Source organism: Ictalurus furcatus, chromosome 5 (genome assembly GCF_023375685.1).
Source record: "Ictalurus furcatus strain D&B chromosome 5, Billie_1.0, whole genome shotgun sequence".
NCBI classification, from domain to species: Eukaryota; Metazoa; Chordata; class Actinopteri; order Siluriformes; family Ictaluridae; genus Ictalurus; species Ictalurus furcatus.
The window spans coordinates 9542143-9566184 of NC_071259.1; the positions used below are offsets into that span (position 1 = coordinate 9542143).

Below are 24042 nucleotides of genomic sequence, written 5' to 3' on the forward strand. Positions count from 1 at the left end.
AACATTTCTGCAGCATTGAAGGTCCCAATGAGCACAGTGGCCTCCATCATCCATAAATGGAAGAAGTCTGGAACCAGCAGGACTCTTCCTAGAGCTGGCCGCCCGGCCAAACTGAGCGATCCGTGGAGAAGGGCCTTGGTCAGGGAGGTGACCAAAAACCCGATGGTCACTCCGACAGAGCTCCAACATGTCTCCGTGGAGAGAGGAGAACCTTCCAGAAGAACAACCATCTCTGCAGCACTCCAACAATCAGGCCTGTATGGTAGAGTGGCCAGACAGAAGCCACTCCTCAGTAAAAGGCACATGACAGCCTGCCTGGAGTTTGCCAAAAGGCACCTGAAGGACTCTCAGACCAAAGATTGAACAAAGATTGAACTCTTTGGCCTGAATGGCAAGCATCATGTCTGGAGGAAACCAGGCACCACTCATCACCTGGCCAATACCATCTCTACAGTGAAGCATGTTGGTGGCAGCATCATGCTGTGGGGATGTTTTTCAGTGGCAGGAACTGGGAGACTAGTCAGGATCGAGGGAAAGATGAATGCAGCAATGTACAGAGATATCCTTGATGAAAATCTGCTCCAGAGTGCTCTGGACCTCAGAGTGGGGCAAAGGTTCATCTTCCAACAGGACAACCACCCTAAGCACACAGCCTAGATAACAAAGGAGTGGCTACAGGAGAACTCTGTGAATGTCCTTGAGTGGCCCAGCCAGAGCCCAGACTTGAGCCCGATTGAACATCTCTGGAGAGATCTGAAAATGGCTGTGCACTGACGCTCCCCATCCAACCTGATGGAGCTTGAGAGGTCCTGCAAAGAAGATTGGGAGAAACTGCCCAAAAATAGCTCTGCCAAGCTTGTAGCATCATACTCAAAAAGACTTGGGGCTGTAATTGGTGCCAAAGGCGCTTCAACAAAGTATTGAGTAAAGGCTGTAAATACTTATGTACATGTGCTTTTTTGGTTTTTTATTTTTAATAAATTTGCAAAGATTTCAAACAAACTTCTTTCACGGTGTCATTATGGGGTATTGTTTGTAGAATTTTGAGGAAAATAATGAATTTAATCCATTTTGGAATAAGGCCGTAACATAAAAAATGTGGAAAAAGTGAAGCGCTGTGAATACTTTCCGGATGCAATGTACCTGAAGCCTGAATGCATACAAAAGCCTTGACGCTTGGTGCTACTTCATGGCAGGATTTGTTGTAGAAATGAAAGTGACAAGAACACCAATAAACATTCTGGTTGTATGTGGGCAGGTCTATGTATTTTATTATATAATTTTATCTGGTAAACCGTAAGCTAGTCCTACTTCCACTTCCTAACGTTATATATTTGTGAAGGTAAAGCACAGCCAGAGAATGAATGAGCCTCCGTTATTCATCAGTGGAAATAGGCAGTGTTTAAAAATAAATATATAGCAAATTATTCATCATTGTACAACATGAATACTACACGCCAAAAGAAATTACACTAACCCTAACCCTACACTGCTCGACTTGGTCAAAAAGGACTGAATGGTTTTTTGGCACTCTGTAAAAAGATAGCTCCGAATTGTTGTTGAATCTGTTGGCACAGTCAATCCCACAACAGCTTTTCCCCATTTTAATGTGTTTTGTCTGTGTTTTCGTGGAATTCACGCTGTACACTAACGATGCCGCTCGGTCTTTTTGCCACTCAGTGGGCATGACCACAGCAAGTTACGGCTCCCGTGACATCACGTGCATACCCTCTATAGAGCTGTACCCAGTAATGCAAAAAGGTGTGTGTGTGTGTGTGTGTGTGTGGTCAGTGTCTGAGAGAGCTGATGCCTGCCTGATTATCGACCACTTGTTATGTAAGAAGAGCTTTTCACAGCTAGTTTGTTTGCTGAAGAGTTTGATTTCTGGTCATATTGTATTTGTTTTTAATTTGGTTTTATTTGTGCCCCATTGCAAGGCTTTTCAAGAGCACATTGTTTGCATGCGTGGATGTTCCTCGATTGGTCAGGAATAAGGCTGTGTGTTTTACTGTAGCAAGTCATGCGAGCACATTTTTATGAGAAAACAAAGAACACTTTTTTTTTTTTACAATAAGGTTCATTTAACTGACATTATTTAACACATTACTTAACGCTAATGCACCAGAAGTAACCTAACATTGAATAATAACCCAGATCAGCACCTGCAGAAACCAGTTGTCTACTTGCTAAAGAAGGTTACATTCACAGCTGTCTCTGAATAACCCAATACTTCTGAAATTTCCTCAAGATGAATTAGGGTCCAGCTCAGATAAATAAACACGCAATCTTCTTCTTGTTCATTATAACCATGGCCAGAACACAGCAGGTTGCCCGGGCAACCATGGGAATTACACAACGGAGGATTTTTTTTTCTCCTGCTCTCATTGTGTAGTTCCGAGTCAGACAGGGCTTTAGTTTGGTGTTCAGGGTCTTCTTCTGTACCGTAGAACATAATGAGGCTCAAAGGGATGGGGCTGGAGCCGTGAGCTCTTCTTGATCATTATAACAGGGCTGTGAGAAATTTTCTGCTCTTGTTTTTTTTTTTTTTGCTTGCTGTCTGATGAGTCACATCTCAAAATGAAAAAGGTTAATATATAAAACACAAACTGAGGTTCTGGTGTAAGGTTACAGTGTACAGATAAATGTACCTGACTTCTAAAACTGTGCAGTCGAGCCAGTTTTTAAGATTATGTATGACTTAAGTGAAATGTTTTACAACAGCAATGTCATCTCAGATTGTGCGTCATAATATAATGTTGCGCTTAGAACGATATAAAATCGTTCGAGCCCATATACTAGAAACTTCCGCCCTTTTCCTAGAGTTATGTCCTGATGAACACTTTGTTACGAAGTGCAGTAATAATAAACAATGATACACATCGTATTAAATGCAAGAAGAGACGATATAGATGAGAGAGAATTCTTTCATATAGTTCTATAGAAAGTGCTGCAGCTCGATGCACACTTTGTTTTCATATTTCATATTTAAAAGTACACTCACCATCGACTTTATTAGGAAGACTTGTGCACATTCATTCATGCAGTTATCTAACCAGCCAATCATGTAGCAGCACTGCAATGCATAATATCATGCAGATACAGGACAAGAGCTTCAGTTAATGCTCAAATCAAACATCAGAATGAAGAAAAAGTGTGATCCCTTGTGACTTTGATTGTGGCGTGGTTGGTACCAGATGGACTGATTTGAGTATTTCAGAAACTGCTGATCTCCTGAGGATTTCAGACACAGTCTTTAGAGTTTGCACGGAATGGTGCAAAAAACAAAAAACACAGAGTGAGCAACAGTTCTGTGGGCGGAAACACCTTGTTGGTAAGAGAGGGCCGAGGAAAATGGCAAGAAGGGTTCCAGCTGCCAGGAAGGAAAGATTGTAAGTCAAATAATCACTTTTTACAACCGTGGTGAACAGAAAAGCTTCTCAGCATGCACAAAACATCGAACATTGAAGTGGATGGGCTACAAAAGCAGAAGATCACATTGGGTTTCACTCCTATCAGCCTAAGGCAGTGTTTAGATCAGGTTAAAACCGAACGGCGTATCTCCCATTAGTATCATGCTAATGAACTTTATATATTATTCCATGATCAAGGTTCAACATATAATGTCCACATATTGCAGATATAGTACAGTGTTGTGAAAAAGTATTTGCCCCATCCTGATTTCTTCTGTTTTTGTGTATATCTCATAGTAAATAGTTTCAGATCTTCAAACGAAATACAACATAAAACAAAGGCAACCTGAGTAATTACACTATACAATTTTTATTTATTTTCACTGAAGCAAAAAAAGTTATCCAACACCTATCACCCATGTGAAAAACTAATTGCCCCCTTAAACTTAAAATCTGGTTGTGCCATCTTTAGCAGCAATAACTGCAACCAAACGCTTCTGCTAACTGGAGATCAGACTTTCACTTACTTCTAGGTCTAGGATTTACTCCTATGCTTTGGATCATTGTCTTGCAGCATAACCCAGTTGCGCCTGAGTTTCAACTTACGGACTGAAGACCGGACATTCTCCTTTAGGATTTTCTGTTAGAGAGGAGAATTCATGTTTCCTTGAATTATTGCAAGTTGCCCAGGCCCTGAAGCAGCAAAGCATCCCCACATCATTACACTTCCACCACCATGCTTGACTATAGGTATGATGTTCTTTTTATGGAATTCTGTGTTTGGTTTACGCCAGATGTAACATGACCCCTGTCTTCCAAACAGTTCAACTGTCGACTCATCAGTCCACAGAACATTCTCCCAAAAGGTTTGAGGATCATCAAGGTGTGTTTTGGCAAAATTCAGACGAGCCTTAATGTTCTTCTGGGTTAGCAGTGATTTTCACCTACCACTTTCGCCACTCTTCCATGCATGCCATTTTTGTCCAGTGTCTTTCGGATAGTGGAGTCATGAACAGTGACCTTTATTGATGCAAAGGACGCCTATAGGTCCTTTGATGTTGTCCTTGGCTCTTTTGTGACTTGCTGGATGAGTCGTTGCTGTGCTCTTGGAGGAATTTTGGAAGGTCGGCCACTTCTGGGAAGGTTCATCACTGTACCAAGTTTTTCCCTTTGGAGATAATGGCTCTTACTGTTGTTCTTTGGAGTCCCAGAGACTTTGAAATATCTTTGTAACCCTTCCGAGACTGATGTATTTCAATCACTTTCTTCCTCATCATTTCTGAAATTTCTTTCAATTTTGGCATAGTGTGTTATTGCGTAAGACTTTTTAACCAACTTCATGCTGTTGAAAAAGTTCTATTTAAGTGTTGATTTGATTGAACAGGGTTTGCAGTAATCAGGCCTGGTTGCGTCTAGTCCAACTGAACCCCATTATGAATGCAGCTTGATAGATTTGGGGATTAGTAACTACGGGGGCAAATACATTTTCACACGGGTCCAGTTGGTATTGAATAATGTTTTTGCTTCAATAAATAACATTATCATTTAAAAACTGTATTTTGTGTTTACTCACGTTGCCTTTGTTTTATCTTAGACTTTGTTTTATTTTCTGAAACAATTTAGTATGAGATACAGTTGCAATCAAAATTATTCAACCCCCATTGCAAATTAGGTTTATTGTCAAAATATACAGACTTTCAGCTGTTTGCAGTGAACAAAACAAACAAAAGCAATTGAAACACAACAAATGCTTCAAGTGGTTTCCCCAAATTCAACTGAAAATGCAACTTATAATGATTTCTCCAGTTTCAAAATTATTCAACCCCCTGAATAGAATCCCTCACAATAGCACAAGTATGCAAAACAGGTGTTGTCTCAAGCACACCTAATGCAACTAATCAAGGGTTTCATTAGTTGCACCGGGTGTGCTTGAGCTGGAACGCATGAAATACCTGAACTGGCTAGGGGCAGAAAATAAATGAAACACCTGGACGGGGCAGAAAAAGGAAGCTATCAATGGCTGCAACCAGATTTCTGAGAAGGCAAGTTATGAAAAACCCTCGAGTGACTGCAAAAGACCTGCAGCAAGACTTGGTGGCAACAGGCACTGAGGTTTCAGTGAGCACAGTAACGCGCATACTAAACGCAGAAGGTTTCCATTCCAGAACTCCAAGACGTACAAGAACATTCGGCTTAAAGTCATATAAATAAGCCACAGAAGTTTTGGGATTCTGTTCTGTGGAGCGATGAAACAAAACTGGAACTTTTCGTTACGAAGGATCAGCGGTATGTCTGGAGAAAGAAGAATGAAGAAAGAACACTCTGTCCATAGGCAAGCATGGTGGTGGCTTGGTGATGCTCTGGGACTGCTTTGCATCCTCTGGCACTGGAAACCTACACTTGTGGAAAGTCAGCTTCCACAAGCTGTTCTTTAAACCTCTACATTAAAGTAGAAAGCTCACACATGCATAACTTGAAGCTTTCTGGCAAGCTTTTTCCAAAAAAAAGAGAGTGAGAGAGAGAGCAAGAGAATACTCTTCTGTTGTTCGTATTGATATTTGTGTTCGTTTAGGTCAGATAATATCAGTTAAATCCAAATAATGTTTTCATATTTAGTTACATCCATAGTACATATGCTTCTTGGCATAGCTCAGAATTTCAAAATACTATGCAAGATCAAAGTGGGAAAGTGTTCTGAGGGCCATCCTGCAAAATCTTTATTTGCTGATCAGAGTAAGTAAGAGAGAGAGAAAAACAAAGTAGTCCATAAAAACCCTGTTTAAATCTCACTACTGAATCAATTCCAAAATTCATTGCCGCAGGATATTTAGGAATGCTAAATGATCCATTATTTATACCCAAAATGTATAATTCATAGTTAAAAAAACAAACAAAAACAAACTTTTGCAAAAGTACAGGAGTAATGACAATGGCACATGGGTTATGATGGCTGGATTTTCATTGTTGTGATGGGATTAATCTACTCACCACATTGTGGCTATTTTTACTCCTAAGCCACAGAGCTCCATTCACAACCATACATTCAGTTGCAGTCTACATTACTTCCTGCGCTCAGTGCATTAATGACCTCCTGTCCCTGTGTCAAAGCTGTTTTTCTGTTTCTGAGAGGATTTCATTAGAGACTTCCTTGTATCTTTCTCTGCTTTGCCCATCCTGTCTTCCTTGCGGTGTTTCTTGTCTCGATATTGTTTTCGATACCAGCTTTCAACCAGGGACATCCCAACTGTATTGTTTGTAAACCAGGGTCAAAGCTGATAATGATTATACTAATATATATATAACCTGATATATTATATATCTTTATACCACGGCATTGTTGAGTCATCAGAGGGTGTTAATTCATTTTGTGTAACAGAAGCTCTGACAGTAATTCCAGCTGTAATTTAAGGATAGGTTGATCCTATTTGATAGGTTTATTTTAATGTGCTTGTTCGAATTCGTTATCATTTCTGTAGGAACAGCTCATTCAGAGGGATTTGTATGGCAGATGTTCTACATAAGCTAAGGCTAGTAATAAACTGATTATTAAAGAAGGGTGTCTATTTGTTGATGTGGTGAAGCTTTCATTAAGGAGATGTTTATGTAGAATTTATGAAAGGAGTCTCCAGTGTCAGCGCTTTATAACAGTAGGATTTGCGCCACTGGAGCATTTTCAGGACAGAGGATTGTTTTTTCAGCTGGTAACATGACAAGCTGCATTTCTAAAATATTGTGTTATTAATGTCAAGAGAGAGAGAAAATGGTGAGGAAACGGCTGTTATAACTGTGATAACATGCATGTATAACTTTAGTAATAACAGGAACTAACTGTCTTTTTAATAAATGAAAAATTATAATCATTGGCAGATTGCTGTGGTAATATAAGAAGATTAAAACACTTGGGGGTGTGCTAATATACAGTAGGAAAATAATCTAGGACTAGTAGTAACTGCTTTGTGCCGGGCCTTATCGCTCCACTCCCATGTGGATTATTTTCCTAAAAAAGTGTCTCATTGTATTGTATTCCTTCCTTATATATATATATATATATATATATATATATATATATATATATATATATATATATATATATATATATATATATATATAAAATCTATTTTATAACATACAAAAGCAATTCTAATCCATAATAAACTTGTGTATGTTACTATGTTGTGGGTGTAACGCAGATGTTTTCTTTTGTGTTTCCCTATTCACAGGAGACAGTAGAATATGCCTTCCTGATCATTTTTACTATTGAGACCTTTCTGAAGATCATAGCCTACGGACTGGTAATGCACCAGAACTCTTACGTTAGAAACGGCTGGAACATGCTGGATTTCATTATAGTCATAGTGGGGTAAGTCAATCATATGTGAAACCTGATCATTCTTTTAGAAAAAGCCTTAATTTCCTTGATGTTTATTGAAAAAAATCTACTATATAGTGATCAGACGTGGAAATATCTTAAATTCATTATCTATGAAAATAATTTGCCCAGTGTTTTGGTTGCCTGGCAACCATTTTGTCTAGGCAAAAAAATTAAGTGATAATGTATGGTTTATCTAATGTAGCACATGTTTGCCACCACAAGAAAAACTCTCCAAGCTGTTAGTGATTTATTGGCTGAGATGTGGTGTTCTCCCCTCACATCATGTGTAAAAATATTAATTGAGGCTGGTTAGCATCTGTATTTTCTCTCGACATGTAAATAGGAGAGTTATACGGCAGCTTTGCGCTACACTTTATCTTGCCCAGTTCCGTCAATATTTCCACATACTCCATTCCACATATAACATTCAGATGCCTCTCAATCTGAAAATCATCTGAAAATCATCTGGTGTCTGTGCACGCTAATTAATCAGATGAGTAAAAACAATTGGCCAGATCGTACCTCGGCCGATGTGTGCAACGCAGCAGGGGGTGGGATACCGAAGCATGTTTTATATTTACAGCATCAAGGTGCATCACACATTACGTGTGTGTGTGCACATTACGTTCAAACCTACCCACCAAATGAAAAATGTGTACAGTGGGTAACTACACATAAAAATGTCATTCGTTTTTCATTGGTAAAAGATGACATTTGCTTGTAGATTTTCTGAATTTTTGCAAAAATCCATGAATTTTTGCTGGATGTTCTTCATACTGGGGAGATTTAGTTTCTAAATGCAGAACATAATTAAACCTGCATAATGCTGCTACCCTCTCTGTTGAAGCCACTAACATCAGGTTGTCATAGTGATGACTCCCACGCAATGATTTAAGTCTGTTTTCTCTCTCATGATAATGATAATGAGTCTTTATTGGTCACATATATAGTCGAGCACAGTGAAATTGTTTTCTTCGCATACCCCAGCCTGTGAGGAAGCTGGGGTCAGAGCGCAGGGTCAGCCATGATACGGCACCCCTGGAGCAGAGAGGGCCAAAGGCCTTGCTTAAGGGCCCTACAGTGGCAGCTTGGCAGTGTTGCAGCTCGGACCCCCGACCTTCCGATCAGTAACCCACTGCCCCTAATGCCCCTATGCAAGCTAAGGATATCTTATCCAGTGTCGTGTTCATGAGCTTCACCTGAAGCTCAAGACTTCCACTGATGCAATTAAAACTGTTTAAAAAAGTAAACTTTTTTCTGATGTAAAAAAAATAAAAAAATAAATAAATAAATACATTTTAAAAGTCTATATATATATAACTGTGGACTTTACACTAAAGATTTTGACTGTTTTTTCCCCTTCATATTAAGGGCAACAACATATAATGTGTATACTGTATGTAATTGCTAGGAAAATAGTTATAACTGATTCTTATTACAATTTTCCTGTCACCTGTAATCCTGCAATTCAAATAAGGTTTTTTTGTTTGTTTGTTTGTTTGTTTTTTTTAAAAAGTATAACACAGAAAATTAAGTAAATATTTTTATGCCTCAAAATGTCCAGGAATTCTCATTTTGGTGCAACTGAAATCAAAATTATTCAACCCCCATTGCAGATCAGGTTTATTGTCAAAATTTACAGACTTTCAGCTGTTTGCAATGAACACATAAAACAAAAGCAATTGAAATAGTTCAACACAACCAATGCTTCAAGAGGTTTCCCCAAATTCCACTGAAAACTTATAATGATTTCTACAGTTTCAAAATTATTCAACCCCTTAAATAGAATCTCTCACAACAGCACAAATATGCAAAACAGGTGTTGTCTCAAGCACACCTGATGCAACTAATCAAGGGCTTCATTAGTTGCACCAGGTGTGCTTGAGCTGGAACACGTGAAATACCTGAACTGGCAAGGGGAAGAAAATATATGAAATACCTGAACGGGACAGAAAAAGGAAGCTATGAACGGCTGCACCCAGATTTCTTTTTCAAGGCAGGTTGTGAAAAACCCTCAAGTGACTGCAAAAGACCTGCAGCAAGACTTTCAGTGAGCACAGTAAGGCGCGTACTAAACGCAGGTTTCCATGCCAGAACTCCAAGACGTACAGTGAGGGAAAAAAGTATTTGATCCCCTGCTGATTTGTACGTTTGCCCACTGACAAAGAAATTATCAGTCTATAATTTTAATGGTAGATTTATTTGAACAGTGAGAGACAGAATAACAACAAGAAAATCCAGAAAAACGCATGTCAAAATGTTATAAATTGATTTGCATTTTAATGAGGGAAATATGTATTTGACCCCCTCTCAATCAGAAAGATTTCTGGCTCCCAGGTGTCTTTTGTACAGGTAACAAGCTGAGATTAGGAGCACACTCTTAAAGGGAGTGCTCCTAATCTCAGTTTGTTACCTGTATAAAAGACACCTGTCCACAGAAGCAAGCAATCAATCAATCAGATTCCAAACTCTCCACCATGGCCAAGACCAAAGAGCTCTCCAAGGATGTCAGGGACAAGATTGTAGACCTACACAAGTCTGGAATGGGCTACAAGACCATTGCCAAGCAGCTTGGTGAGAAGGTGACAACAGTTGGTGCGATTATTCGCAAATGGAAGAAACACAAAAGAACTGTCAATCTCCCTCGGCCTGGGGCTCCATGCAAGATCTCACCTCGTGGAGTTGCAATGATCATGAGAACAGTGAGGAATCAGCCCAGAACTACACGGGAGGATCTTGTCAATGATCTCAAGGCAGCTGGGACCATAGTTACCAAGAAAACAATTGATAACACACTACACCGTGAAGGAATGATATCCTGCAGCGCCCGCAAGGTCCCCCTGCTCAAGAAAGCACATATACGTGCCCGTCTGAAGTTTGCCAATGAACATCTGAATGATTCAGAGGACAACTGGGTGAAAGTGTTGTGGTCAGATGAGACCAAAATGGAGCTCTTTGGCATCAACTCAACTCGCCGTGTTTGGAGGAGGAGGAATGCTGCCTATGACCCCAAGAACACCATCCCCACCGTCAAACATGGAGGTGGAAACATTATGCTTTGGGGGTGTTTTTCTGCTAAGGGGACAGGACAACTTCACCGCATCAAAGGGACGATGGACAGGGCCATGTACCATCAAATCTTGGGTGAGAACCTCCTTCCCTCAGCCAGGGCATTGAAAATGGGTCGTGGATGGGTATTCCAGCATGACAATCACCCAAAACACACGGCCAAGGTAACAAAGGAGTGGCTCAAGAAGAAGCACATTAAGGTCCTGGAGTGGCCTAGCCAGTCTCCAGACATTAATCCCATAGAAAATCTGTGGAGGGAGCTGACGGTTCGAGTTGCCAAACGTCAGCCTCGAAACCTTAATGACTTGGAGAAGATCTGCAAAGAGGAGTGGGACAAAATCCCTCCTGAGATGTGTGCAAACCTGGTGGCCAACTACAAGAAACGTCTGACCTCTGTGATTGCCAACAAGGGTTTTGCCACCAAGTACTAAGTCATGTTTTGCAGAGGGGTCAAATACTTATTTCCCTCATTAAAATGCAAATCAATTTATAACATTTTTGACATGCGTTTTTCTGGATTTTTTTTGTTGTTATTCTGTCTCTCACTGTTCAAATAAATCTACCATTAAAATTATAGAATGATAATTTCTTTGTCAGTGGGCAAACATACAAAATCAGCACGGGATCAAATACTTTTTTCCCTCACTGTACACCACTACTGACCCAAAAGCACATGAACAGTCGGCTCAGAACCATATAAATAAGCCACAGAAGTTTTGGGATTCTGTTCTGTGGAGCGATGAAACAAAACCGGAACTTTTCGGCACGATGGATCAGCGGTATGTGTGGAGGAAGAAGAATGAAAAAAGAACATTCTGTCGACAGTCAAGCATGGTGGCGGCTCATTGATGCTCTGGGGCTGCTTTGCATCCTCTGGCACTGGAAACCTGCAGCGTGTGGAAGGCAAGATGGATTCATTGAAGTATCAGGAAATCCTAGGAGAAAACATCATGCCATCTGTGAGGAAGCTGAAGCTTGGGCGTCATTGGACTGTATAACAGGACAATGATCCCAAGCATACCTTAAATTCCACCAAGGCTTGGTTGCGGAAGAAGTCCTGAAGATTCTACAGGGCCATCACAGTCACCTGACTTGAACACCATAGAAGAATCTCTGATGGGATTTGAAGAAGGTGATTGCAGTGCACAAACACAAGAATATTACTGAACTAGAGGCCATTGCTCATGAGGAATGGGCTAAGATTTCTCAGGAATGCTGCCAGAAGCTGGTGTCTGGCTATACATGTCGTTTGCAGCAGGTCATAACAGCAAAAGGGTGCTCTACTAAGTACTAAAGATGCTTGCCATGAAGGGGTTGAATAATTTTGAAACTGGAGAAGTCATTATAATTTGCATTTTCAGTTGAATTTGGGGAAACCACTTGAAGCATTCGTTGTGTTCAACTATTTCAATTGCTTTTGTTTGATGTGTTCATTGCAAACAGCTGAAAGTCTGCAAATTTTGACAACAAACCTGATTTGCAATGGGGGTTGAATAATTAAATAAAGAAAAATATAGCACACATTTAAATCCATCTGTTGGGCGGCAGGATGTTCAGGATGTTCCCGATTTTGAGGCAGGTGTGTATATCTATAGAATCCTTGCAGGGAAGACAGTTTGAAATAGTAGATGTGAACAAGACGATCACTGATGATCCGTGTAACACCAGCGTACATTCCTTGATGATATCTACAGAAGAGCTATGTTACTGACAATTAAAAGTAATAGAATCCATTTTTATGTGTGTGCAGGCTGTTCAGCGTGGTTCTGGAGCTGATGACCAAAGAGGGAGATTCAGGTCAGTCCGGAGGGAAGCCGGGCGGCTTTGATGTCAAAGCTCTGCGAGCGTTCCGCGTGCTCCGACCACTCCGGCTCGTCTCAGGAGTACCCAGTGAGTCAAACAGAAAATATAAAATGGTGACACTATTATTGTACTGGTTTATCAGTTTATCATTACATTAGTATATACACTTTTTCTCCACATTTTGTAATCTGGAACTGAAATGGATTTATTTTTTTTTAAATCCATCCATCCTCCCTTGCTGTGAAACCCCTAAATTAGTTCTGGTGCAACCCCGGTACCATCAGAAATCATATAATTAGTTGGATCGAGTCGACCTGTGTGCAGTTAAAGTGTCACAATATAAATCTTAATAAACATAAACCTGTTTCTGGAAGACCCCAGAGTTTGTTGGAGAACATATCTAAACAAACAGCAAAAAAAAACAAGTAGCTATCAAAACAAGTCCAGGACAAAGTTCTGCAAATGTATCAGGGGTTGGGTTATTAAAACATTGCACATCACCATTAAATCCATCATTAGGATGACAGTGGTCAGAGAACAAAAGGCGAAGGGTAACTCTCAGCATTATGCTAACATCACCATGTTTCACTGTAGAGAATACCTGTTAATAACCTGTAATAACGACACAAAAGCACTATTTATAATTGTGGCAAATAATTCTTTGAGGTTTTTTGTTTTTTTGTTATACAGTAAGGCAGGAGTCTTTAGATTAGAAATGTGCTCTCCTAAAGATCACTATGCCAGTGTTGTGCTGGTAGTTTTCAGCACTGCATAATAGCACTGTATAATTTGGGGATTTTCCTGCTTTTAATAATGTGAATCATCTTATAATAATGCATCATTTAAAATGTAAAATTGGCTGGGTAAAAATAGCCTTAATTAGCGTTTCCTTCTCATCAGCCTACTCATGCTGTTCAGTCTGACATATTTCTTTTTCCGTACAGGATGTCAACAAGAAGCTATGTATTAAGAATATAACTGAAGTAATTGCTGAAATATGCTGTAGGTTTGAAGTAGGCATTGCTCCACATCCTTGTAAATTATTGAAATGATCACGTCATGAAACCGGGCTTTTTTATGTGTTACACTCACACCGAAGACGTTGCTGGTATATTACTAATACGTTGCGGTGTGGTTGCAGGTTTACAGGTTGTGCTGAACTCCATTATTAAAGCCATGGTTCCTCTGCTGCACATTGCTCTGCTCGTGCTCTTCGTTATCATCATCTATGCCATCATTGGCCTGGAGCTCTTCATTGGGAAGATGCATGCCACCTGTTACATGAATGGTACACGTGAGTGTCCCTGTGGGTGGGTGTGTGTGCATCCTCCACAAAGAATATTTCTCCTTCTTTTCTGTTGTCTTTCTTTTTCTCGTTGATCATTAGCTGGAATGTATGTTGATACTAATTTCTGCTAATGCATCATAAAAGAGCTGATTTGTGGAGAAATGAGTATTGAGTAATGCTCCTTGATTTTAGTGTTATGGAATAACACTCTAAAGCTCTATCTCTCTCTCTCTCTCTCTCTCTCTCTCTCTCTCTCCTCTTCTTCTTCTTCTTCTTCTGCAGGTACATTAGCAGAGGAAGAGCCTACCCCCTGCACTCTGTCAGGTCATGGACGCCACTGTTCTGTTAACGGTAGCATGTGTAGAGACGGCTGGCAGGGGCCCAACAATGGCATCACCAACTTTGACAACTTCCTGTTCGCAATGCTGACTGTGTTCCAGTGCATCACCATGGAGGGCTGGACGGAAGTGCTGTATTGGGTAAATAACTGTAGTTCACACGAGAACCAACATACAGGTCACACCTGGGAATGACATTAAAAGGTCTCAGTAGACTAAGTAGACATAGTGGGGTAAGTTAATCATATGTGAATGTTCTCATTCTCTCTCTCTCTCATACACACACACACACATAGAAAATCTGTACATTCTTTAATAAAAGCCTCAATAATCTCCTTAAAATTTTAGCTTAAATCTATGAAACTAAAAACTTAAAAAAACAAGCACAAGAAACAGATCAATGTAGTGAATCATAAATTCATTAGCTAGCCCACCCGGCATGTACACACTCCAGTGTGCTGCCCAGTCACGTGTTTGGGTTGCCTCGGGGGTGGAATCCCTAATTTGCATAGAATTGAGCAAAATCTCAATTGAAATGCCATTTGTCATTATTATCATTATTAATTGTCATTATAGAAAATGAATGGTCACCTGTCACTTGCTGTTGTGAACATACTGTAGGGTGATATGGTAGTGTGTGAGGTGGTACCAGTAAGTCATTGCCAATTTTCTAAACATTGTAAATTGTTAATGTGCACTTTATTCATCATACCAACTTTTTAGTCTACCCTGTAGCTGTACAGTTAGACACTATATACCTTTTCATGCAGAATTGGTATTAGTCTCAATTTCTGACCACATGACTGCACACTGGCTATATCTTTTTGGTTGCCAGATTATTCTAAAACCTTTTACAAGGCTCAGTATTATGTGACTCTAAACACTACTGTATATTTATGAATAAGGCTTTAAATACATCTAACTTCCATCAAATCTGACAGATCAAGTTGAAAATATGTATAACTACAATCAGGTCAGCAGCTATTCTGTTTTTCCCCTTCCTGTTTACTGTTTCCATTGGACTGTAGCTTGCTGAATGTGTTCTTTTATTGGCTCACTGTCCTAACACCTACATAAATTAGTGTGTGTTATGTAAATTGGGGCATGTGCATATGACATGTAAATAAGGGATTAGTGGTGGGAGCTTGCGTCCACACAGCTGAAGCTGATTCATGATTAGGGCACACATCACAGCTTGTTTTGATGTCATATAACAGTTTAATGAATCAAACGCAGATTCGTTCTCGTGTTATTCCGTGCACTTGTTTCTATACAACTTGGTGAATAAGGGCCACTTTGTTTCAAAAAACCCAGCAACACTGCTCCACCTGATGCACTACAAAACACACATGCTGTAATCATGTCAGTGTCAACTCTTTCAACCTAAATTATCTGCACCCTTGAGACTTTAAATAGACTAAACTTTTGTAATAAATGGCAAAATGTGTTAATTTAATGTTACTTTGACATTTCTGTCAGTCTTATGAACCCCCTGCAGTGCTACCACAAACCCCCAGTTGGGAAAGGATAGAAGATTGTATGAGGCATGACATGGTTACAGTCATGCCATTATCTCGAGTGATAAAGCACAAGATTCACTTTATAATTGATTTTCTTATTATGGTATAAAATCATGTGAGTACACTGTCTCACTTGTAGTGTCAAGGCCTGCTTTGGCAACAATTCAAACTAAATAGAACAGGGGCATTATCATGCTATTTTTTCCCCTCACATCCTGAACAGTAAAATATTCCTTAATTGCATTGGGATTTGTAAATTATAGATGGAACAAAAGTACTAAGAAAGAGCTTTAAATCAACTTCCATAACCGTCCTCGTATGGTTTTTATATTTCCTGCAAGAATAGGCGCCGGTATTAATGTGGTCAGCAACTGTCACTTCCACTATGCATGTTCTTCTCTCATTCTTTTTTTCCCTCTCTCTCTTCCTCTCTCCTCCTCCTTCCCATCTATTCATCTGTTACCATGGCAAATTCTGCAAATGCAAATTAACCATGAAAGTGTGTGCGACTCTGACATCGCCTTTCCGAAGAAAAAGCTATGGCCACTGGAAGGTGGCAAAGAAACATGTGGAGTGGGAGTGGAGGAGAAAAATTGAGACTGGCAATGAGCTCACTGTCCCTGTCTCTTTCACTCACATTTCTCCTCCGCTTCTTTTTTTTTTCTTTCTCCATAGACTGCAAGATATAACTTATAGATTGAACAGAGATACAGAAAAGTGTGCATCAAAACTTGATGTATCTTATATACATAAGCAGCATCTAGCACTTTTTTTGGCCTCAGTAAACATCAGTAATGTAAAAATAACTTGTTATAGGATTTTAGTATAATTTACTTTCTAATGTTGACATCAGCCAACTAACTGCATAAATACAGCATACAGCCAAACAGTTTTTGGTCTTTGAGTTCAGTCCAGGTTAATTAGAGAGGTCAAACTATTATAATATTGTTGTTTGTATAAATACGTTTGTAACTAGCACTAATGATATGCACTGTGGTGCTATTCCAAAAGGCCACTCCGGAGGATTCTTTGCTTCCTAAAATGTTCTACAAAAACCTTTTCTTATAGAAAACCTGTCTTATAGGAACAAACCCAAAGAGTCAATTAGGTCTATAATTTTTTACCTAAGATGCTGCTCTGTTTATTGGAGTTTCCTAAGACTGAAGAAGCCTTTTTAAAATCAGTTTAGTGAACTTGCTATTGCCCTAACACACTGCAACATCGAACTGCCACAAACTGGTCAAAGAGAAGCCAATGAAGAGACGTTGAAGAACCTCAGTCAGCACAAGAAATAGAGGTGGCCATGGTCCTTCACAGTGATGTCTGGTTGTGATATTAGATGGGAGAGCTAATCAATAGCTTGACAGTGAGTTGAATTGTTGGAGTTGAGCAATGCATTATATTATGAGGTCTCATTGATGGCAATATTTCACTCATTTAAAGACAGATAGGCAGCTGTATTCATGATTTATAATTTAAAAAAAATAGTATTTCAAGTCTGTAACGTTCTTCCGAATACCAGACACGCTAAAGAGAAAAGTTTTAACCCTTTAATTTAAACAAACCAAAAAGCCCACCAAATTTACTGTTCTGTTGTCTGTTCTTTTGTATAATTTGCACTTTGAGTGAATAAGATATGCTCATTTGGGGGGTAGAGTAAATGGTCCACCTTGACAACAATCGTTACACCTGCAACAGTGCCAATGACAGATGGTGTTACAGATGTGTCAGCACTGTAAGCTGAAAAATAACATTCCGAATAGGCAGTCAAATCTAGGGGCAGTTTTACCTGATCCGTCACTGATAGGCTGCATGGATCTACGGTCTGGACTTGAAATCAGCCCCAGCCTTACTTCTTCATACCACTGATGGTGCTGTTGCACTCCATTCCTCAAATGATCTGCTTTAAGATGTTTGTTAAAAGCCAATAATATAACGTGCATGCCAAAAATGAAACCTTTTTATCTTTGAAAGACAGCTCTTCATGTAAAAGGCGTCAGTACTGGATCTTGGATGTCTGTCGTCCAAAATCCACCCTGCTGTATTTATAGGTCTGCCACGTCACCATCAAAGCCATCAATACCGACATTGATGTGGGGAGATTAGACGAAGATGAAGTCCGCCACCATCTTGTTTGTTTTTATCAATAATAAACTGCAGCTTCTTGAGTTTTCAGCACTCAACAATCTTTCACCCTTAAAACCCCTCTGTGACTGAGAATCTCTGTTTCTGTTTCATTGTAACATTCAGTTTAAATGAAATTTGTGTGTGTATTTGTGTGTGTGTGTGTGTGTGTGTGTGTGTGTGTGTATTTCTCTGTGTCACAGATGAATGATGCCATGGGTTTTGAGTTGCCATGGGTCTACTTCGTCAGTCTGGTCATCTTTGGTTCCTTCTTCGTCCTCAATCTCGTTTTGGGTGTTCTTAGTGGGTGAGAGACCATTCAGCAATTTGAAGCCTGTATACTGTGTGTATATGTGTGTAATATATGTATATAAGCTCATTCATGCAATTATCCAGCCAACTAATCACGTGGCCGCAGTGCATCGTGCAGTTACAGGTCGAGAGCTTCAGGTAATGTTCAAAATTGATTTTACTGACCACGCCAGATGAGCTGATTGAAGTATTTCAGTAGAATATTGGGAGGGGATGGTGTCCAATGTAGCCTCAGATTCCTGCTCTTGGCTGACAAGAGTGGAACCTGATGTGGTCCTTTGCTGTTGTAGTCCATCCACCTGAAGGTTTGGTATATTGTGCTTTCTGAGAGGCTTGCCTACTCACCACGATGGCAAAGAATGGTTATTTGAGTTTGTGTAGACTTCCTGTCAGTTCGAACCTGTCTGGCTATTCTATTCTGACCTCTTTCATCAACCTGAAGTTTCCACCTGCTGCTTGCTGCATGTTTTTTGTTTTTTTCGCACCATTCCGTGTAACCGTAGAGACTGTTGTGCATTAAAATCGACTGAAAATCCAATGCTTTGCATGAAAACTGCAGTTCTTGATATGTATCTGCATGTTTTTATGCATTAAGCTGCTTGTTTGCATGATTGGCTGATTGGATAATTGCATTAATGTTCTGCAATATAGGTTTTCCTAATAAATTGCCCGGTGAGTGTATATTTTTTATATACAAGATGTTGTGGTGTATGTGTGTAAGCCTAGTAATGAAACCAAAAATGTATATTCCGTGTGTGTGTTTGTGTGTGTGTGTGTAGAGAGTTCTCTAAGGAGCGTGAGAAAGCTAAGGCACGTGGAGATTTCCAGAAGCTGCGAGAGAAGCAGCAGTTGGAGGAGGACCTGAAAGGCTACCTGGACTGGATCACTCAGGCTGAGGATATCGACCCGGAGAATGATGAGGATGGAGACCAAGAGGGAAAACGCAACCGTGAGTACACACACACACACACACACACACACACACACACACACACACACACACACATAATCTGTGGTACACCTGACGTACTTACAACCTCCACACAATTTGCCAGAATTATTCAGTATTTAAAGAATAACTCAAAAATTATTTTGGCTTTTCCAGAGTTCTTTTGGTTATTGTGTTCTCACAGGCCTTTAAGCAGCAGGCCGACATATCCAGCTTAGTATCTTGTCTGCTGTGATGGAAATGATAAAAAAAAAAAAGTGTTTGCCCAGACAGTTGTGCAGCTCATTTAGCACATTGTCAAATTACCTTTATTGCCAGATAAAGATTCGCATGGGTAATGCCCTAGCATTAATAACAGTACATATTGGAACTGAAGAGCGGAGAGTCAGTCTACACTTCTTTTTTTTTTGGAAGACTACCAATATGCCGTGATTAACCTGGACTTTGTGTTGGCACAAAAAGAAAAATTATATAATATTGCAAGGATTTATTATTTATAATATATATAGTTTATTGTGCCGATAATCATTCCTGAAAGAAAACACGTTGTCCGTTGGTATTTAATGCACAAGGTAGCCTTCAACCACCAAACATAATCTACCAGTAGCAGTGTCAGGCTCTCTCTCTCTCTCTCTCTCTCTCTCTCTCTCTCTCTCTCTCTCTCTCTCCCTCTCTCTCTCCCTCTCTCTCTTTCCGTCATATATTAGATTCTTAATCCTCTTTCTTTCCTGTCATTCCTCTGACTTACCATCTATCCTGTCACTTGCATTCACCAAGTCATTCCAGTCCATCCTTCCAGTTATGCCACTCATTCTTCACTCAAAACCTTAAAGGGAATTCTCTTGTAGTTCTGGGTAAATCTCTTTCCGATTTAATCTGTTTCTGCTCGGTTTATTATGGACTGCTATCAGGGCAGAGGGAGCAAAATTTTATTCCAGCCAAGCAGTATGTCTTGTAGAGGAAAGAAGCAGAGTGACCGGATGAGAGAGAATAATCCCAATCCTCTTTATGCAAGCACAATGTGACATCACGCGCAAAAACCCACAAGTGCAACGGAACAGTTTTTGTCTCCTTCTTCCTCTCTCTTTCAGCATTTCTCTGCAAAACATATCTATGCTTGAGGCTAAAAGTCTATATATACACCTAGGCTAAATATAGTTCAATTTAATTTCTTCAAAACTCCACATATTTCATGTTGTCTTATTTTACATCAGGTTTATTAGGGCATTTGCTTTGTTCACATCACACTTTGTTTCGATTAGAAACAAACATCTCTAATCGATTAGAGACCGATTTATTTCAGCTTTAATTCATGTTATCAGAATTCCAGTGGGTCAGACGTTTAAATACATCAACTTTTCTGTCTCTTGAGACCTTGGGCATATCCAAGCAATTCAGCCAAGACCTTTGAAAAATATATTAATATAAAACGAATATATTCATTCCTAAAACTCATTAATTCATAAAGATGAATGAACTTTTGGTCTGAAAGGTTCGACTGGACCCCAAAACAGCAACAAGGGAAAACTGGTGAAGGAGTTGGAGCATCACATATCAACATATATACATCCACCATTAAGAGAGTCCTACATTGCCATGGCCTGAAAGGCTGTTGTGCAAGGAAGAAGCTCCTATTCTGACACCGGAATTTTAAAAAAGCCAAACTTTACAGGTGATCGCCTTTTTGGAGAAGTGTTCTCTAAACAATCGGAAGAACACCATCACAACTGTGAAGAATGGGGGTGGCAGCATCATGTTGTGAGGGTGTTTTTGCTGGAAAAGGGAATGGTGCACTTCAGAAAAATAGTTGGAATCATAGGGAAGGTTGGATTATCTAGAAATATGGAAGTAACACCTCATGACATCAGTCAGAAAGTTAAAACTGGCTTGAAACTGGGTCCAGCAGGACAGTGGTCCTAAGATTACTTCCAAAGTGGATTAAAGACAACAAAGTGAAAGTATTTAAGTGGCTATTACAAAGCCCTGACCTGAATTCCATAGAAAATGAGTTACACCAGTTTTGTCAGGAGGAATGAGCAAAAAAAATAAAAACTGAGCAAAGAATTGTGAGTAGCTTGTGGAAGGCTACCCCCAATGTTTGATTAAAGTTCAAGCAGTTAAAAGGCAATGCCACCAAGTACTGACAAGTATAGTAAATTAAAGCTGAAATAAACTTGTCTCTTGGCTATTATTTGGAAATGACCTCTTATGGAAATAAAGTAGATAACCCTAACCCTAACCCTAGTAATATGAAATGTGCAGCGTTTGAGTATCTTTAGTCTAGGTGTGTGTAAACTTCTGAACTCAACTGTATATTTTGTGCTACTTATTCAGTCAGAGGTGGATCACGTGACGCAATAAATGTATGGTTGAAGTTGCTGAAATATTATAGAAAAAACATAGATAATTTGACACTTTTACAACAAAGTAGAGTTCATTTTGTGGCCACTTCCACAGCTGTTAAACTGTAGTATTTATGGATTCCTCTGTGTGATTATACATTACATGAATCAACACATACATAGATTAAAAATAATTAGTTGTGGGCGATATGGATAAAAACTTATAACACATTATAATTTAAAATGTTCACAGTATTGGTATATATCATGGTATAATGTGACGTCTCTTTAACTGAGATTACAATTGCAATTACTGCATTTTCCAGACTATGAGTTGCAGAGTATGAAAGCGTGTGAAAGTTCTATCTTCTAGAAACGAATTACAGTTGTAAAAAGTATGTGGTGGATTTACTCACTCAAAAAACATACAAAAATTTGATCCCAACATGTTTTGGGTGAAGTATCTGTATATGAAGTAATTCTTTCTCTTGAAACATAAAATGTAGAACTTAAGGTGCAATCCCAAAATGTTTGAAATGACAACAGTCTTCTTACTTTGAATGTGAAAAAAATTAAATATACTATTAGACAAGCCTTGTGTCTTTTTTGCTATGTAGGCCTGTTTCAATTCACAAATGCACATTACCACAGTTCCATTATCGCCTGTTACATTTTACTATTTAACAAAATACTCAAATATATGTAAACTTTTTTAAATGACCAAAACAATTTTTACTTATCTGAGACAGTGTTTCACTTTTTTTTCTTTAAGAAGGTTTACCTAAATATTGAAAAATCTAATTTTGAGAGCCCTCCAGTGCCATGTAATTGCAGAAAAGGACGTGCAAACAGCACTTCCTGGTCTTCTGACACTTTCTAACCACAGTCTCTATAATAATATATTCATAAAATCAGATGTAGATTTGTTATTTCAGAGGAAAGAGGAGACGAGTGAAATGTCTCTGAAATTGTGGTTGGTATATTGCAACCAGTAAATCAGATCGACTGTCATTTCACCCACTACTACAGGTCATCATAAGACATCTAATGTATCAGTGTTGTCAAGACTTGGGTTAAACATGTATTAATGGAATAAATACTCTCCACACATTAAGCATGTACGTGTGCATGTTTGCACCTTCTGAGAGTTGCATCTTCTGAACTTCTGGCCATGTGATTGCATAATAAGGAACTACTTTTGCTGTATCCCTTTTCTGTAGTTTAAGCTTTACAGTAGTAAATGTTATGATGTGGCTCATGAGCATGCTAGTATTGAAATGTAGTCGCTGCTATTAACAGAGGTCTGTTCGCTTCGATCTATCACTTTCCTTTTTTCTCTGTCATTACTCTCACCCCACAGTGTTTCATCTCTCAGATCTTTTTCTGGAAATTTCTTCCCCCTTTCTGCATTTCTCTTTCTGCTATAAAGTGCTGTAAAGTGCTTGGTGTGTTTAACCAGTAGATGCTGATAGCGGCATTTCTTTCCACTCTTCTGTCTCTGTGTCTCCCCCCACTGCCTGCATGCATGAACTGCGTGTAAACTGAAAAGGGGTAACGATGGCTGATCTCACCCAGGAGAAGAAGGCAGGGAAGTCGGGCTGGTTCAGTCAGTCCACAGAGACTCAGGGTAAATCCTGCCAACTGAGTTTGTTTGTGTGTGTATGTGACACAGAGAAACAGAGGTGGTTTTTAATAAAAAATAAACAAACAAATAAATAAATAAGTGGGATTTCTTAGCGTTATTACTCAGCATGGTCGGCACAAATAGTTTGAGCCATCTAGACCATATGCTTCTGTCTGGCAGATTGCTGTTTGGTCTTAATTCCAATACTGACCGCCTTTTCCTCTTAATTTTGGCAAATTGCATCTATGCTATTCATCTTAGCTTTATTACAGGCCTCACATTATAGTGGTGTCATCACTGTTTACCTTATGTGAATATATATTACTATGAACTATTCTGGATGGAAATGCTTGTCTTTGTGTTCCTTTTCTGTAATGCTGAAATATGAAGGGTGGCCCAAATTGTAGTGTGATTGTTGTGTGCATGTGTGTGTGTGCGCGCGCGCGTGTGTGTTCTTTTCTACAGCGAGTATGCCAACCAGTGAGACTGAGTCTGTTAACACAGACAGTCCAAATGGAGAAGACGACAAGATCTGCTGTTGTGGGCCAGTCTGGTGAGAATTAACGACCTTTTCGACACAGTTTAATCTAAATAATATGTCTTATAGAATGGCAACTTCATTGTGTCTTTTTTTTAAAATCACATATATGAAATGTACATGCACCCTTCCTCTTTCACACCAAAATTGAAAAAGGAGTATAATACAAACTATATTAATAATATGATATTATTACATTGATATTAATTCACTGCTCCAAAAGGCAGTTTTGACATAAAGATGATACATACACATTACGTAGAACTAATAATATCAGTTATCTAATTGAGGGTTTTGATAACACTTTTTTTTAATGAAGCCTATATTCATGAATCGGAGGGCACGGTGACTTA

The 24042-nt window shown here is 39.2% G+C and overlaps 1 protein-coding gene across 9 annotated transcripts in view; it reads left to right on the forward strand.

The window, feature by feature from the left end:
• The window catches only part of cacna1db (calcium channel, voltage-dependent, L type, alpha 1D subunit, b), a 151477-nt gene that overhangs the window by 71586 nt on the left and 55849 nt on the right, over positions 1–24042 (forward strand). For all 9 annotated transcript variants that reach the window (XM_053624709.1, XM_053624711.1, XM_053624708.1 and 6 more), the window contains exons 4-10: positions 7631–7770; positions 12602–12741; positions 13796–13948; positions 14225–14421; positions 18128–18231; positions 19016–19185; positions 23617–23704. In XM_053624709.1, coding sequence (XP_053480684.1) covers positions 7631–7770; positions 12602–12741; positions 13796–13948; positions 14225–14421; positions 18128–18231; positions 19016–19185; positions 23617–23704 — 992 coding nt within the window. The remainder of the gene's footprint in view (positions 1–7630; positions 7771–12601; positions 12742–13795; positions 13949–14224; positions 14422–18127; positions 18232–19015; positions 19186–23616; positions 23705–24042) is intronic.